At 46.4% G+C, this 17339-nt stretch overlaps 4 protein-coding genes across 5 annotated transcripts; 1 reads left to right on the top strand and 3 right to left on the bottom strand.

Annotated features, from left to right (window-relative positions):
- The first annotated feature begins 680 nt into the window (after window positions 1–680).
- Window positions 681–2150, top strand: LOC125766488 (queuine tRNA-ribosyltransferase catalytic subunit). The gene has a single exon (XM_049432508.1). The coding sequence runs from the start codon at window positions 818–820 to the stop codon at window positions 2132–2134; it is 1317 nt and encodes a 438-aa protein (XP_049288465.1). The 5' UTR covers window positions 681–817; the 3' UTR covers window positions 2135–2150.
- Window positions 2151–2263: 113 nt separating this feature from the next.
- Window positions 2264–3247, bottom strand: LOC125766507 (coiled-coil domain-containing protein 25). The gene is made up of 2 exons (XM_049432534.1): window positions 3009–3247; window positions 2264–2909 (listed from the first exon to the last, which is right to left on the bottom strand). The coding sequence occupies exons 1-2, from the start codon at window positions 3079–3081 to the stop codon at window positions 2356–2358; spliced, it is 627 nt and encodes a 208-aa protein (XP_049288491.1). The 5' UTR covers window positions 3082–3247; the 3' UTR covers window positions 2264–2355.
- A 1508-nt stretch (window positions 3248–4755) lies between these two features.
- On the bottom strand, window positions 4756–6041 carry LOC125766520 (uncharacterized). Its single transcript, XM_049432549.1, has 2 exons — window positions 5883–6041; window positions 4756–5277 (listed from the first exon to the last, which is right to left on the bottom strand). Exons 1-2 carry the CDS (start codon window positions 5930–5932, stop codon window positions 5178–5180), a joined length of 150 nt encoding a protein of 49 aa, XP_049288506.1. The 5' UTR covers window positions 5933–6041; the 3' UTR covers window positions 4756–5177.
- Window positions 6042–8569: 2528 nt separating this feature from the next.
- On the bottom strand, window positions 8570–17165 carry LOC125766464 (transcription elongation factor SPT6). 2 transcript variants are annotated; one of them, XM_049432462.1, is made up of 8 exons: window positions 16988–17165; window positions 16541–16875; window positions 16262–16343; window positions 14946–15148; window positions 10420–14842; window positions 10211–10341; window positions 9659–10089; window positions 8570–9584 (listed from the first exon to the last, which is right to left on the bottom strand). In XM_049432462.1, exons 2-8 carry the CDS (start codon window positions 16577–16579, stop codon window positions 9326–9328), a joined length of 5568 nt encoding a protein of 1855 aa, XP_049288419.1. In that variant the 5' UTR covers window positions 16580–16875; window positions 16988–17165; the 3' UTR covers window positions 8570–9325. The 2 variants fall into 2 exon arrangements, with proteins under 2 accessions (XP_049288419.1, XP_049288416.1); XM_049432459.1 differs by having other exon boundaries at window positions 16541–17165.
- Window positions 17166–17339: the final 174 nt, after the last annotated feature.

The following is a 17339-nucleotide window of genomic DNA, read 5'->3' as shown; positions in this document are numbered from 1 at the left end:
GGTACGGATGGTACGGGAGACTGCGACAAACGCACGCGGTTGATTGTTTACATTTTCAGCCGTCGTATGACTCATGGTAACGGGGAAGGGCGGAATTGCTCATGACGTGGTCCACTCCGGAAGTACAAATCTGCCGAGAGCCGCAACTAACTTGAACGCATCCATTCAACTGGTGACGCTATCAACAATTGAAATGATTATATGCGAAAGACTGTTTACCGTGGAATGATAGCGACAGGTGATGGGAAGAAGTTTTTATTTTTTTGACCAAAAAATATATTTTCAAAAACATAAACATAACCGTTTGGTGACAGCAGCATCATTTAACGTGCATAACGTATATAGAGCAGAGATGGGGCTTTGTTGCCTTTGCATATAAAATGTGATTGATAATGTTAATTTAATTTCTCCTTGAGCATCGCCGTCGTTTTGGATGATTTTGTATTTTTTATATTGATACGTTCATTTTGAACAATTTGGTTTCCTCTCGCTTGTAATTGTCTCATTTTTTTGAGCAAATTTTTCAAAATATTCGTCCATCACAATTGTTGTATGTATCTTGATGCTGTCAGATGGTCAAATGTCACAGCCCAGTGAAAAAACTCTACTTATGAAAGAATTAAAGAAAGAAATTAATTTAAAAAATCTTTGTCTGCAGGCAAAAAAGAGTATATTCAGCTGTTAGTTTCTATTTTTCTTCAATAGAGTATTTTTTTTCTGTTTCGTCGTGATCTTGTGAACTCTCCATCCAGCAGCTGGCTGTCCGGCGCGTAAGAAAAAAAAGAAGTAGAAGAAACGCGCGCGCCGGCTCGATTGGATGTTTACATCACGAGTAATCAAACTTCTTTTGACTTCGCGTTTGCACGTGCACGCAGGCAACGCTTTCGTCCGGCAAGCAACATTCACCAAGATGGAATCAACCATCCTTCCGGACGGAGATGCAGTTTCCGAGGATTCGAACCACATTCCACCGTTGCAGTACCGCGTGACTGCAAAGTGCAGCGTGACAAAGGCGCGCGTTGGCGTAATGAGCGTACGACACGCGGATGTCGACACGCCAGTGTTCATGCCGGTAGGCACACAGGGAACACTAAAGGGTGTTTTACCGGAGCAGCTGCTGGCGCTGGATTGTCGCATTATGCTCGGCAATACGTACCACCTTGGAATGCGTCCCGGTACGAACGTGTTGGAGAAGGCGGGAGGTTTGCATCGTTTCATGGGCTGGCCCCGGGCACTGTTGACAGACTCGGGTGGATTTCAGATGGTTTCATTGTTGCAGCTGGCGGAAATCACTGAACAGGGCGTACGGTTCCAGAGTCCGTACGATGGCAGCGAATGTATGCTAACGCCGGAACGCAGCATGGAAATACAGAATGCCATCGGGGCGGACATTATGATGCAGCTGGACGATGTGGTAAAAACGACGACAACGGGACCACGCGTGGAGGAAGCAATGCACCGAACGATCCGCTGGCTGGATCGAAGCATTGCCGCGCATGGCCGGGATGATGATCAGAGCATTTTCCCCATCGTACAGGGTGGATTACAGCCGGACTTGAGACGTGTGTGTGCGGCCGAACTGACCAAGCGTAATACAAGAGGATTTGCTGTCGGGGGACTTAGTGGAGGAGAAAGTAAGGACGAGTTTTGGCGCACGGTTCATCTGTGCACGGATCTGCTGCCGGAAGATAAACCACGCTACCTGATGGGGGTAGGATTTGCGGCCGATCTGGTAGTGTGCGTGGCGCTCGGTGTGGACATGTTTGATTGTGTTTTTCCAACGCGAACGGCACGCTTTGGATGTGCCCTGACACGTGCCGGGCAGATCAACTTGAAGCAGCGCACCTTTGCAAAGGATATGCGTCCGATTGAGGACGAATGTGAATGTTCCACGTGTCGCACGTACACTCGGGCCTATCTGCATCATATCGTCACCGTCGAACCGGTGGCATGTAGCATCGTGAGCGTGCACAATGTGGCCTTCCAGCTGAGACTGATGAGTGACATGCGGGACGCCATCCGGGAGGATCGATTTCCAGAGTTTGTGAAATTGTATATGGCTGTACGCTTTCCGGATGGTAGCGTCCCACAGTGGATTCGTGAAGCTCTTGCCGCCGTTAACGTGCATTTGTAGCTAATTTCTCACCAAACGATCCAGCATCATTCCTGCGTAATTTGAACCAAACTGACGGATTCTATCCAAACATCTAGTTTTTTGTTGTTTCCTTTTCGAATGTGTACGACGAAAGGCGTGACTATACACTGAAATAAAACAATTAATAATTTATTCGTAATCCTTCCGCCACGCCGGTACAACAGTTTCATTGTCTCTCTCTCTCTCCTTTCCCTCACACCCTACATAAATTCATCCGAATCATTACCAGCGTCATAGTTGGAGGTCATGTTTTCCGGCTTCATCAGCGAATTGTAGCTCCGCAGTTCTGCTTCCTCCTGGCGTCGCTTTTCTTCCTCCTTCTCATGCTCCCGTTGCTCCCGTGCCATTCGCTTCTTGTCGGCACGTTCCAGTGCGTCCCGCTTTTCACGCTCCGCCCGAAAATCGATCGATTCTTCACGTTTTGTCTTGTTCAAACGGTTCACTATTTCGTTGCTGCGCTTCTCGACCCGAAACATGCGCACCTCCTTATCCCGATGGAACGCCACTTGGCCAACTTCCATGGCGGCCGTTTTCTTGAGATTGTCCCACATCGTGTAGACAATGTCGACGTTGTTCATCTTGTTGCCATTGATGCTGTTAGCCTTGACCAGCTGACAGGCGTCCTCCAGCACGGCCGATGGGATGTCGTCCAGCGTTTGACCTGGCTCGAGCCGAAGGTACACGTGGGCGGAGGACACCTTGTGGACGTGGAACCACACATCTTCCGGCCAGCCCCATCTTATAAGATCTTCATCTGTGTAATAGAAAGATGGTGACAATACGATGGTGAAACTCGGTTCGACAAGAGCAGTCAGTCAAGCAAAAGCGCTGACCCGGCATGTGGGAGGCTTACTTTCGTACTTATCCAAACCCATGAACAGTGTCACCGGTGGCTGAACGACATTGCTGATGAAGTAAAATACCATCGTGTTTCGGATACACTGTCACAGACTTTCCCTTATTTACATTACGCGCCGGACGGGAAACAAATGGTGCGCCTTTTTGGTTCGACTGGTATTCGCGATAAAAACGTTGTTTAGTTTACTTCGTTCGCTATGACACATTGGTGTAGGAAAGGGCAGGTCGGTTCACTGCCCACTTTGCTCACCGTGCGCTGACACTCACAATTTTGACAGTCGCGAGTAACCCCGTCACTACATGCTTAGCAATTGTCGCGTTTGCGAACGCGATTTTCCGAGGAGATAGGAGATTTTAGAATTAATAGATTTTTTTTATTATTTTTTATTCTTTTTTTAATTTAAAGCATTATTTGAGTGAAAAGAAACTTATTTCAACCGATTGGCATTAAAATAAATCAATTTATAAAATTTTGCAAAATTACTCAAAAAAAGCTAAGGCGTGGCGTCAAGTCGGGCTTCAAATAGCGATTTTTTGCTAAAAATACACGTATAGCGACATTTCGCAATTTTTTTTATATGGAGTTTCGCAAAAATTTTCTGAATCGCTTTCGCAAACGCGACAATTGCTAAGCGTTTAGTGACGGTGTAACGAAGTCAAAACGCTCACAGTAATAACAACACATCGATCTGCAGTGGGGTGTATTAAAAGTTATGCTATGAAATCTTATTGTGATTCTTCCATAGTAAGTGTTTACTAAATGTGGGTATACAAATTTCAAAGTACGATTCAATACGGTAGAATTCTAACGGGGTGACCCCAAGATTTTGTAGTACCAGTACCGATCTTCTTCGGCCCAGACCACAGGACGGATACCAAATTTCATTCGGAAGTTTTCCTCGTAGCAATGGAAAGATCTTTCTTTATCGTAATGGGAAACGCTAGCAATGCACCGGGATCAGTAATTTAGAGATCTAAACTAATGATCTCGTTTGAAATCTTATGAACGATCATGCCGGCAACCCTACTACGCTTGCTTTGTACATCTCAACCGGAAGGGTTGTCGGGCATCATTCTCATAACGTGATAAACCTATTGGAACCAACAAAATCTGATAAAGTTCACCATTGATCGCTCCTCCAACGAATGTTCTGCACCGGATGCTGGCTTTTCTTAAGAACAACACCTTAACAGCAGAATTTATGGTAATTATAATTCAAATTTATCTACTTCAGATTGTGACTTTCCAACCATCTGCTTTATAAGGCTTCAAAGATGAAGATCGATGCAAAGAGGATATGATAACGAACGCAAAACAACTCTCAGCAAACACGCCCGAGGTCATCTAATGCGTGAAACATAAAAAAAACATCACTCATCTCTGTTCCATTCTAGAAAGAAAACACTTTTCCTTCGATCCTCTTACCATAACCGGTCCTCTACGGGGGAGCTGTTTATGAAAGCTTCCTTTGGAAATAAAAGATGATGCAATAGGTACAACATGTGAAATCAGCGTGCGCTGTCTCGTACGGATTTCTTTGCCTTGTGCAATATATGCATCGATTAACCCACAGATGCAGTTTATATGCATCTGATTGCTCCCAGGACAGAGCACAAAATCTTCGAAAGAGAAACTTTACCTTATGGAAACTAAGTAACCTATCCGTGCGGTATGAGGCTTTAACAAATTCATCTCCAGTTGGTCATCAGCTAGCAATGAAACAAAAACCATAACGCGCCGATTATGCACAGTCTTATTCAAGCTACGAATAATTTAAAGCGGTTTTATTAACCAAATTATCTCCATACTTTCGCAAAAACAGCAAAAAAAAGCCAACACTAAACACTAAGATCTCGGGAGGGTCATACCGTTCCGGGGCACGAGTCCAATGTGACTCTTAATCCCCACGCCCACCATTCACGAGAAATGCATGCTGACGAAATGATCCCGATTTTTGAAGTGTGGTCCCCAGCTACCATTACCGGCATTTTTGTCGTTGGCGGGTTTCGTCTGCGAGGTAGAATTGGTGTAGCCGGTGCTCTTCTTAGTGTTAGTGTTTCCACCACCCGGGGCTTTGGCGTAAGCCGACTGTTGGTTCTGTCTGGCCATTGTGCTCGAACGATCCTGCATTCTAGTGTGCTCGGTTTTGTAAAGTTACCGCTCTCAGGGTACGTATTGAATCTGGGTGAGCACCTGGAACTCGAGATGGTTGCCGGAATTTCCCGTACGGCTACCTTTGCGGTTGTTCAAGTTGTTGATAAGCCTACACAACGAGAGCAGAACAAAATGAAGAGATTGATAAGAAAAGGGGTGATTTTTTTTTGAAAAGGTCCGAGAACCACGCGATATTGGGACACAGACATTTTCGTTAGATCTTGCATTGATATGGTAAGGAGATCGTTCAGTTTCATCCAAAAAGATAAAACTTCCCTATCACTAATACAGTTTGCGGCTTGTCGATGGGAGTGGAGTCGAAACCGGAAAGCGATACCTGTTCAGCTCCACGTAGTCACGCGTTGAGAGCGTGTGCGATTTGAAACCGGTTTACGAGTCATCCCTGAAATTTTACATCTTGCAAACAAATTCCTCTCAATTGAAAAAAACACACACAAACACACATACACACAGGCACACAGGAGAGAAAGGACCAATCGAAAGTCTATTGAGGAAAAGGATCAGAGTTGCTGTAGATCACTAGTAGCATACACTGAAGATCTTCTGATGACGTCTACAGACGTGATCATTAAGAGATCCTAGCCATCCTCTATAGGAACACAGCACACCTTTACCCTAAGCCGGTTTCCCTGTAACCCTTTTGCAAGATCTAACATCAAATGATCGGATCACACATTCTGGCTTAATATTTACCTGACGGATGGCAGAAACTTGAGCGTTGAGTCTGATTTAACAATTAACATTGACACCAATTTATTTTTTCTAAACTTTTGAGTTGAATCAAATCATGTAAACCGAAACGAATACTGCTGACGGTTCCGTACTGAAGGAGACTGACGGGATCGAGCGCTCTCGCGCCCGCTTTTATACGCGCGATCTAGAGAACTCCGTTCCGATGCGCTAGCCCGAGAAGAGACTCGGTTTCTCCGGATGGATGAGTGAGGTCGTTGCGGGGGTTGAGCGTATACAAGACGTCATCGGGCCACCCAGCCCCACTATCCGCACCCCTATACAGGTGTTTTTCTCCTCTGGACTGTATCTGTAAAAGTATGAATAAAAAAAATAACTGGTTCCCATCTCGGGGAACACTGCCACTTGCTTGCTTGCCTGCCTGCCTGTCCCTACTTTATTACTAACGAATCGCTGTTAACGTACGAACGAGTTTTAACGATGAATTCATCAACATCTCCCGTGCAACAAACAAGAGGGACCACATCGAGCCTAAAGGTCCTCTCCCTGTAATCTGTTGGGATCTGAAACGTTACTATTCTAAATCTTTTTTTTTGGGGAAATCCTATAAAGAAGTGTGCGTGATCATGATACTGAATTCAACAAGATCGTCTATTAAATTACAGAAATGGTGATCTAGAGAACGTAGAAAGAGGATAATCATAGCACTAGATCGTTTTACCCCAGAGTACAGATCAGGTCCTAATACTTCTAAGGATCAATAATATTTCAGTATCAGTCATATTGATCGCGCTTGAAAGTATGCAATGGGTACAGCATGATTCGCGAAGGTGATATTGCCCTGGAGATCAAAGTCCAATGCTGTGAAGATCGTCTGACGATATTATATATTTCAAACTCTTTTATCTTCATTAGTATTATTGAACTAAACTTTTATAGTTGTGTCTTCTTTTCGTCATCATTTGGGAGTATTGTTATACTCCTGCAAAGACTTGTTGCCCCTTAATGGAAGTTATCAAAGTATATTCAATCTCTCCATAAAATTGTGAAGAACATGCCATAGAACGGAATATGCCACGCAACGGCAGTGCCAGAATTTCGACTGGAATTTCCCATGTTTTTAAGTAAGCGCTTACGCACATCCCTCATCCAGGCTCATCATATGCAGGATTCCCGTTTCTTTTTCTTCTCTTCTTCTGGTCACCTTCTTAATACACCTTCTTTAAAATTGTTGTCCATTTGGTAGACTTGGGCAGTAGAGTTGTATTCATTTCTTTCAACAACAATACGTCCTTGAAACGTTCGTTGTCTTGCATGTTAAAGTCTTTTGTTTTGGATCGTTTCCGCTACATTTATCCAACTAAAGGTGTGATTCTTTTGTGACCAGATTTCACTCCAAATAGCTTCGAAAAGAGTTTTAAATAGTTTAAGTTACTGAGCACTTATTCAAAGTAAATCAAATCTGTGTAACTTGTGGCGCAATAGCCTTGCCAACCTTCGGAATGCATAATCAAGTATGCAACCAAGCGGAATGGCAAATCGTTGGGATATTTTCAAAGGAAATTCCAACAAACCTGCCATCGCAACGGTAAGAACCTTTAGCCATTCCACACAACTACCCGATTACCCTTCCTCCAACAACATTAACGTATTTTATGGTGCATTAGAATACTCTTATTGTCGGCGTGATCATTTCATAAATGAAAGTTTCTTACATAAGCTACACTATGTTTCGTTTGTACATTTTGAGCAAAAGATAAACCAGAGAAGAGAAAGAAATGCAACTTAATACCAAAGTCCAAAAGACTGCAAATCACCGGACCAACCGGAGATGTGGAACGGCTCTTTTCTTTCCATTTGCGTTCGTGCTCTTTTTCATAAGCGCATGCACAAAATTGGCCAACCATAAAAATGCAGAAATGGAAAATTTTTAAACCAGCTCTGTATCGCTGGCAAAAATAAAAAAACAAAAACGAGATGAAAATGAAAATTATACATCAGAAATAAAAAAAAACGGAACAATCCTTCGTAGAGTTTAACCTCACCGCACAGTAATGTTCTTTTCGATGGCGTTGGAAAGGAAGTTATCAGCTCAAGAAGAAGCAGAAGAACACAATGAAGATAAAACAAAAAAACAAACACGAAACAAAACACATAAAAACGACAGTTTACCGATTAATCGCATCCATCCTGTGAACCGGATCGAGTAATCTCGGTGCCGCCTTTTTTCCTTGCCGATCCGGTTCGAAGCGGTTTTGCCAGCGGATCTGGGTCTCATCATTAAACACCAAAACTGCCACCGCCAAACCATTCCGGTTTTACGAAACCGGGTGGATGGCCCCCACACCGTACTTCTACTCTCCCCATCCGTCAACCACCCACAACCTGCGTTCCATCGAGACGGTTCGCGTGTTTTTTTTACGGTCGTTTCACCGTTCGCGCATTGGAGCACGCGTCGACCGCATGATCGGCTCCGAGCTCCAATGTCAATTGAACGAATCGCGCATCGAGTCACAAAACCCCCTTCCCATCGCACCCGCTGGCACATAAATGTGGCACCCACAGCAGCAGAAGAAAGGTAGAAAGGACGGAACCGAAACGTGTTTGCCTGTGTGGTTTGTACTAAAACGTGTTCAATGTACTAAACTCCATATGAAAGGAATGTCTGCACGTGTAAGCAATTATAGGTGTACCTATTAAAAAAATGTCTATAATTTTTATTAAGGACCTTAACGCTAGCAAAAGGGGTTTGAATTATTAAGCCTAATACTACAAGAAAATCGCACTCATGTTTGTTTGCCCATTATCATCATCATCTTCATCGCGTAACATAAATGATTACCATTCATCAGTTGATTCGTCTGGATAACATAGGAAAACATGCAGTTAACACGTGATAAAGCGTTTGCAGTTATGAGCGTTATAGTTACCAAAAATTTGCCCTAACCTAACGTCTTCCACACCCTAAACACGCTCGTGCTGCGGATTGACAAAATTTAAACGTTTTTTTTCTCCTTAACTCGGACACGATTAAGACGCAATCGAAAGTTGATCGACCGCAATCGAAAGTTGATCGACTGTGGAGGATGTGATGGTTGTTGTCCTTGATGATCTCTGCGTAGTTGGCTTCTTCCGGAATCGTGAATGTGGCAAACCTTTGTTGAATCCAAAGTCCAACATGCAACAGTTGGACCGCTCCACAATTTATTACAATAAAAAAGTAGGATAAAGTTGAAGTACGCTTTTATCAGCCGTTCGTACACCGGTCGATGGACAACGTTTCCTGCCTATAGTTCCCTTTGTATCACTCTATACACGACGCGTGATTTGTGTTGAATGCGATTGATGATTGTTTCACCGGGAGCGGGTTTTTTTTCCACAGCTCCCCGCCGTAATGGAAGATGACGAGCAAGTACAGTCGTGCGGGCCACAGCTTCTTGGGTAGCTTATTCATCCCACAGTGGCGTCGCATCGCCGAGTGTCAATGACGCCGAGGCCGATGATGCCGTCTGGGCCGGTTGGGATGGCGCTGACTGGGGCGGTGGTTGTGAAGGTGGCGGCATCGGTGATCGGCTGGCCGAATATTTGGAGGATGATCTAGGTGTCATGCGATGGTCGTGCGAGTTGGACGAGGTTACGGAATCACTTGACCTGCCACCGCCTCCACCGCTGCCATGATGATGATGATGATACGATCCGCTAGAACTGTACAAAAACGACAAATGTTTAGTGCCATGGAAAAAAATCCCTCTTTAAGAAATGTTTTTCTTTGAAATTACCTTCGATCCGATGAACCGTGGTGGCCTTTCACCATACTGCTACCGCCACGGTTGCTCCAGGAATCGGTTGCCTTCGACCAGCTGTCATACTCGCTGTTGCGCGAATGGTGCATCTGCTGCTGTGACGACGACTGTGAGCGGTAGTGATGGTCACTGCTGTTAGAGTACGGTGAGGGTTGCTGCATCATCATAAGGCCGCTGCTGCTACTGCTGGCCGCACTGCTAGTACCGCTCATACCACGTGCGGAGGATGACGATTTGTACCCGTGGTGACTGGCGGAGGGTGGCGGATGCCCGGTCGGAATACCGGTGTAGGAGGATTTGTTGGAGTACTGGGACGGTGTTGAGGTACCGTAACGGGGCGTTTGGGAGAAGTGGGGCGTTTGCTGGTAGGGCGTCATGTACGGTGTCTGTCCGCTCGGTGTGTAGGGCTGTTGGAAGGTGAAAACAGAATAAGTATCTAATATCTAATCCTCTCGTATGGCCTTTACGAATTGTTGTGATCAACAATAATAGATGATTGGTAAGTTGAAAATCGTTCCACAATCTTACCGTAGTCACAAAATTGCTCGAGCCATACTCGAGTGGCGTGAAGGAATAATGGGGCGTGCGGTGTGCCGCGGCCGATAAGGAATTCAGCATATGCGAAGGCATATTTTTCGCAACCGACTCAATTGTTTCACCTGTTGGTAGAGAAGAAAAAAAGGAAACATATTCGATAAATTCACTCCGTATTCCAAAGCCCAACAAATGAAACTCACTATTAATATCGCTAAACTTGGGCGTGCTGCCGTACGGTGTGCGGGACGACATGCCTCCAACCTTGGGCGTACTCTTGGGCGTATCGACCGGTATCGGATCGCGGAAGTGCTCCTTAAACCACTTGAGCAACGAGTTGACCGAATCGAACGTTTGATGCCGAAACCGGTACCCATCGGGTGTAACCGTCACGTACTCGTGTCGGAATTTGTTGCGCGGCAAATAGGACAGCAGAAACCGTCCCGGGTACGTCTTCGACACCGAAACGATATAGTGGATTTTGTTGGGATTTTTTTGCTTTTCCGCCTTGATGATTTCTTCCGCCTTTTCCTTCGAACCACCGTCCGTGTCCCGGTAGTATTTGTAGTTGAGCAAATCACGCACATAGATTGCCATCGGCGTAATGTGGCGGGCGATGATTTCGTCCAAATCTTCAAACTCATCATTACCGATCCACAACGTGGATCCGAGACTGAACACGTTCTCTTTGCCCTCCTCGCGCACATCGATGTGCTGGTAGATATCGTCCGTTACTTTCCATGTTGCTGTCAGATGGTCGGAACCCTTGCTCGACGGTCGCACAATCACATCGCCCTGATCGTAACCTTCCAACAGCTTCAACGCCTCCGCATATGAGATGTTGTGAAAGGACGGATGCACAATCACGCGCTTCACGTACTGCTGCCGTGCCTGTTGCTTCTTCGAGTCGGCTTCTTTCCTCGAGTCCGACTCTTCCGCTTCCTGATCGTAGCACGTATCTTTCCGCGGCCGCCACTCCTGCTTGCGATCGCACAGATCCGAGCTTTTCGAGGAACATTCCAGTGAAAACCGCTCAATGTCGATCTTCGTTACGCGCACGTGCACCGTCTGCCCGATCTGTACACGCTCCTCCGGGTTCTTTACGTGCTTGTCCGACAGATTCTTGATGTGGATGAATCCATTCAGCCCATTATCGAAGCGTACCCGTACGCCCGTCGCCTGGCCCGGACACTCACCCGCATCGAAGTGATTCCACACCTCGGACAGCTCGGGAAATTCGGTTTTCATACAGAACGGACACTGCCAGAAGCCAGTCTCATCGTTGCGCACCGGATTCGCTTGGTCGAGTTGTTCGCCTTGCGGTTTTCGGTAGGTAAAGCCGGTCACCGTTGCCAGCATCATCTTGCCGACGTACAGTGATTCCGGTGTTTCCTTCGTGAGGTAATCGAACAGTTCCTCCGACGTCACCGAGCGGAACGGAGTCCGGAGGTCTTTGTAGCGCGAGTTCAACTCCGCCCGGATGTCGTACAGCGTGATGCTCTTGTTGCCGAAGCCCTGCCGATCGAGCTCGATAGCAAACGCGTCCAGATCGAGATCTTTCAAACGTTCGGGTGCTTCTAGGATTTCTTCCAGTGCACCGGCCGGATTAGCTTCCTCGTCATCGTACTCCAGTGCATCGACCGCCATCTTACGTGCCCACTCGTATGTTTCCGGATGCACGCGTGATCCGTCCAGTACTTCCACGTACGTTTCCGTGCTGTCACCAAGTGAGTTTGTATCGATCTTTATAAATCCGGAACAGTTGATAAACACCTTCGGACCCATGTGACACGTCGTAACGAGCTGTGTTCGGTTCTCTAGCCGTGAGTTGGTTTGCTTTAATAATTTTAGCATGGTTTGACCTTTGCGCGGACCCAATCCACAGATAAACTGTACCAAGTTCGCCGTCAGTGGATTCTGCACTGCCAGATTCACATCCACGCCCACCTCGTTGGTGCGATTGATAAACTCTAGCTGAATGTTTTCCAACAGTTCCTCTTTTGTAAGCTGGTCCTGCAGCGTATGGTAGCGCAGACAAAGTATTTCCTCGTCCGAGTTGCACAGCTGGGAAAACTCTACCAGCGGGTCTTGGACTCGGCGTGCAATCGATATGGCCTGCCGGAGCAATGGTGGATACTCCTTAAAATCACTCGTACCCTTGATCGAATTAGCGTACACCTTTGCCAGTTCGTTGTCCACGATTTCGACTGCTATCTGGGGAAATTGTTCTTCCTCCTGCAACCGTTTCAAGCATTCGACGAAATCCTGCTGCACCATCATTGCATCCTTTGATTCGCCACCGATCACGATCACGTGCGGCTTTTTGCTGCGAATGAAATTCGTAATCGTGCGCATATCCGTCTCCTTGCATTGTTTCTCCGACTCGCGATACGCGTTCTTCTTTTTCAACAGATGTGGTATGCGCAGATAGTCCGTTACCTCACCGTCCGGTGCGATGATCGCACCGAATGCGGACTGCGTGTAATCGGGCACGTATGCGACACCCATCACACGTACGCCCCGTGTTGTTTCCCACTCGTAATCGTCAAAATCGGGCACCGGTGGCCGATACGGTGCCACCTTGATCCAGTTGTAAAGTTTCCGACAGCACACGCGCAACACCGCGTCCTTCGCTTCGGTCAACAGCGTGTTGTGCAGCTCGCGCTTTAAATCCGGTATAACCATTCGGTTCACTGCCAGCACGACACATTCCGCCCGCACCTTGTTCCACTCCTGCACGTTCTTTGCAAACTCGTCGCGGTGGTAGAGTGCCTTTAGTTCCTCGAGAAAATCGCCCGACGTGTTGCCCTCGATTCGGTCCACAAACTCCATCGTCAGCAGCTTGTCTTCCTTGGCGATGTACAGCTTGAGGTACTGATCGCCAGTCAGATCGCGCACCGGTTTCTCTTTCAAATACTTCATCGTGTAGCACGGATGCGTCTCATCGATCTCCTTCATACCCTTCTTCGTGGGGCGAACATTCAGCTTGGCACGCTCAAAGTACAGCTCCCGGATGCACTTCCGAAACAGTGGTTCACGTGCGAGCTGGCGCGCCACCATAAAAACGCCGCCCTGCAACACCTCCTCCGGTGACTCGAACGTGGTGCCCATGTACTCTTTGGCAACCTCAAGCGGTTCCTTCGTTTCTTGCTCGACTTCGTGTCGCTGGTAGCTGTCGCGTACGTTTTCCGCAAACTGTTCCGGCGTCAAACCAAAACGCTTCGTCAATCCGGTGAGACCACGCTTCCGGCATATCTCATACGGCCCAATATCAATGTTCAACCGTACGCGTTCCTTTCCAGTCTGATCGACTTTACCGTCCCGGCCGCCAGCTGTTACCCCTTGTTCCACTCCTTTATGCTTTTCCTCATATTCTTCCTCCTGCTCTTTATCCTCTTCCCCATTCTCTTCAACTTCAGCATCATTCTCTTCCGCTTCTCCATCCTCTGTATTTTTCTTTCTATTAGCAGACGCTTTTTTCGCTACCAGTGGATTCTGTTGACGTGACTTTTCCCGTAACCGCGTCCTCATCGGTACGATGTCGTGCGCATAGTACAGCAGAAAATGTAGATGCACATCTTTCAGCTCTTCGTGCGACTGTACCGAACGCAACCGTGACAAATCCTCATCCCGGATCACACGCATATCCTCCGGTATCGGTGCATCCGGATTTTCCATCAGCTTGTCCAGCTGATAGGTGCGCATATTTTCGTACAGCCGCTGCAGAGAAGATTTGCGTCCCAGCAGCTGACACCACATCGAGTCGTACTTGTAGATCTTCCACAAATCGTTAATGTTCAGATCGGGCTGCACGTACTCCTTTCGGTAGAATGCGATGAACGGTACCTCCAGATGCTGGTTGCGCATAAAATCGAGCGTATGTTTGATTTTCGGCACATTCGACGGAGGTTTGCGCGTTACCGTACCCTGGTCGGAAACATGCGGCTTACAGAACGCTTGCTGATAGATCCACTCCGCTTCCTCGTCTAGCTCGTTCGAACCTTCGGGCACTGCCGTTACCGGTACGTCGCGCAGCTGCATTCGCTCCGGGACATCCAGCTTACGTATCGCATTGTCATTATCCGTAAAATGACCACGCTTCAGTTCGCTCGGTTCATAAATTTCATAGATGGATTTTTTCAACATTCGTTTGCGGGCGGTCGGTTTTGTCTTTTTGCCCCGTTCACCGCTGGGCCGATCCACCTGCTCTAGCTGCTCCTCTTCATACTCATCCTCCGCTTCCGAACCCTCCTCGTATTCGTCGTCATACTTCTCAAACTCGTCGTAATCGAAATCCACACCGAAGATGTCCTGTCCTTCCTGGAGCGAAGCATCGGTAAAGATATGCCTTCGCTTCTTGCGCTTATCGCTGATCGGTACACCATCGTCATCCACGATGAAATCGTCCGCATCCGATTCTTCGTCCTCTTCCTCGTCGTAATGTTCGCGCACGTTTGCCATCGAATCGCGCTGACCGCCCTCATGGTCCGATGTCCGCTCTTCATCATCTTCGGATGCCGCATCGAACAACCGATTTTCGATCGTTTCCCGTATCATGCCCTCATCGCCAGATTCGCCATCGCTGCCATCATCGTTGGTGAACTTTTTCAACCGCTTAAAACGTTTCTATTAAATCGAAATTGATAATAAGACATTTTCAATCTAGCGTTTCAAAACACGATTCATTACAACGAACAAAAGCTCCAACTTTTGGCAGTCTTCAACTAACCCTTTCCACCTTAACACCAAGATTCTCTTCGATCAGCTCATAATCGTCGTCCTCCAGTCGATCGTCTAGCTCATCGTCACTCTTCTTGCGCTTGTGATGGCCACCTTCGGATCCATCGTCCGAATCATCGTTATCGCTTTCCTCTTCGATCGGGTTATCATCGATCAGATCCTTCAGCTCCTCACGCAATCGATCTTCATCATCTGTGAAACGGATGTCGATACAAAAAAGGGGAAACGTAATTACAGATGCGTCGTTCACATATCGTCAAAACAAGAGGCGTAATGCGGCTTATGCAACATTTCGTACTATTTCATCGCTAAAAAGTGTAATGCTAATTTAAATTCTTCTGCGTATTTCCGATTCTAGCAAAGACAATTCATTCAACCGGTACAACCTGTTCACGTGCATACAAGTGTCCCGGTTTTCCCGAGCGCCGGTCTAGACAGGATTTCTTTAGGGTTTTGTACGTGCAAAACAGCACGCCACCGTATGCAAATATGAGCAAACCTGCTTGTACTTTCCGCCTCGCATTAACAGCCATGCATCAGAACCTGCTGCGACATTGTGGTACATGGATATAAATAAAAGTAAACGGTGAACATTGGGCCCACTTTCTGGAACTGGAATTAACTGGTACGAACCAGATGTGCCACCTCTCTAGGTTCCGGAACTCTAAGCAGGGTGTAATAAACTAACAACCAGTATCGGTCGGTATTTAAACTCTCGTGACAGTCCAGCAGTCATGAGAAATGCATTTTCTTGTTGAAGATTTGCATTCAAACTATTAGCAGAGTGGACGAGAATTAAGACGTACTGTATTGACGTACTATTCATTGCACTTAAGAAACTTCCTCCAGTAAACAGAATATCTGGGCTATTTAGAGCATTTTACCAACCCATAAATTTTCAAGCAGAATGTGTTTATAACAGTAATTGGTTGGCAGTAGTTCTGAGCATCCGAAAGATGGATACCATATCGAATGATGTGTTCAAGGTCGCACAGAATCTTGGTTCAATCGTTGTTATAACATAATTATCAAAGTCTTCCATTTGCTTTTGTACAACCCAACAAGGAGGGGTGTCTCCTTACTAATAACACTCTAAGAGTATTAGCCATTGGGCATAGAATTGCTCAGCATAGAAGCATAGAAGACTTGGGAGTCTTGAAATTTCAATAGCACCGAAAAAGTGATCAACAAATTTCCTCATCATGTGGTCTAGGATCTCGTACGGAAGAAAATAGAATACACCTGTCATTGCGAACAGTGCCATAGATTAATTCCCTTGTGTACGCCGATCTGAACAGTGCTCACCTTCTTCTTCATCCTCGCTGTCTGAAACGGCCTTATTTTTCCTTAGCTTTTTGCGCTCATGTGGTTCCAACTCCTCCTCCTCCTGTAAGTACAGATGTAAGGATGTATGTAGGTCATATACTTTCTTGATATATCATACCATATCTTTAACAAACGTGAAGGTTAACAAATAAATTATGGTTCCACGACTGGGAAGTGAAGTTCAGGGATGGTACCCATCCTTCACACGCTCACTCTCACACACACACATAGTCGTGCGCGCCCTTGCGCACTGCTTACCTCACTCTCCTCTGCTTCTGAATCGATGAAATCAGCCATGGCTTTTACCGGGGGTGGTTTGATTCCTACTTCAGCAGTTTTGATTCAACCAATTCTGCTACTCAGGTGGTTTTCTTTCGATCGGTTTCACTACGAAGAAGAAAACAGTTCCGCTTCTTCTCTCGCTTCCTCTTGGAACGTCCCTTCCGTTCCTCTGATGACACAACGCAAAAACACAAACCAAGTACGGCTGCACTATTTTCCGCTGTTTTGAAATGCTCACCAGCCCGCGGTGCTCGCGTACGGGACCAGCTGATGCACAGGGTTCAAGGACCGCTGCAAAACGATACCTGGAGCTGGAAAATGCAACGTTGTAATCGATGCCGACAGCGATGATGCATCAAGTCGCGCATTCCTTGATGGGTGATGCGAAAATCTGCACTCTCTAACGCGACGCAAGCACACTACCTATCGTGGCCCAACGCTTTCGCGTATCGCGTTCCACTTTGTGTACGCTCAGAATCACGTTTTAGTTCACTTTTCGCTAGTTTACACTATAAAAATGAGGAAAAAATGCCGCACGACGGCGAACTACCACGATGTACCACAAAGTTTTGTATCAGCCATGTTGGATCGCTTCCTTTGACAGGTGGTCTTGTTTGACAGATAGAGGTGCTTTCATCAAACGGGTTGGACAATTCGACTTTCGGACTACAAAAGAATTTGAACAAACAAATCTAAAATAACTTTAGAAATTATTGGGGTACTACCGAGGTTTTAATAAAAATTCGCTTCAATATTTAACAAGAGACTGTTGCCA

Source organism: Anopheles funestus, chromosome 2RL (assembly GCF_943734845.2).
Source record: "Anopheles funestus chromosome 2RL, idAnoFuneDA-416_04, whole genome shotgun sequence".
NCBI lineage: Eukaryota > Metazoa > Arthropoda > Insecta > Diptera > Culicidae > Anopheles > Anopheles funestus.
The sequence above is the reverse complement of the archived record's forward strand: the minus strand, read 5'-3'. Positions and strand labels throughout refer to the sequence as shown.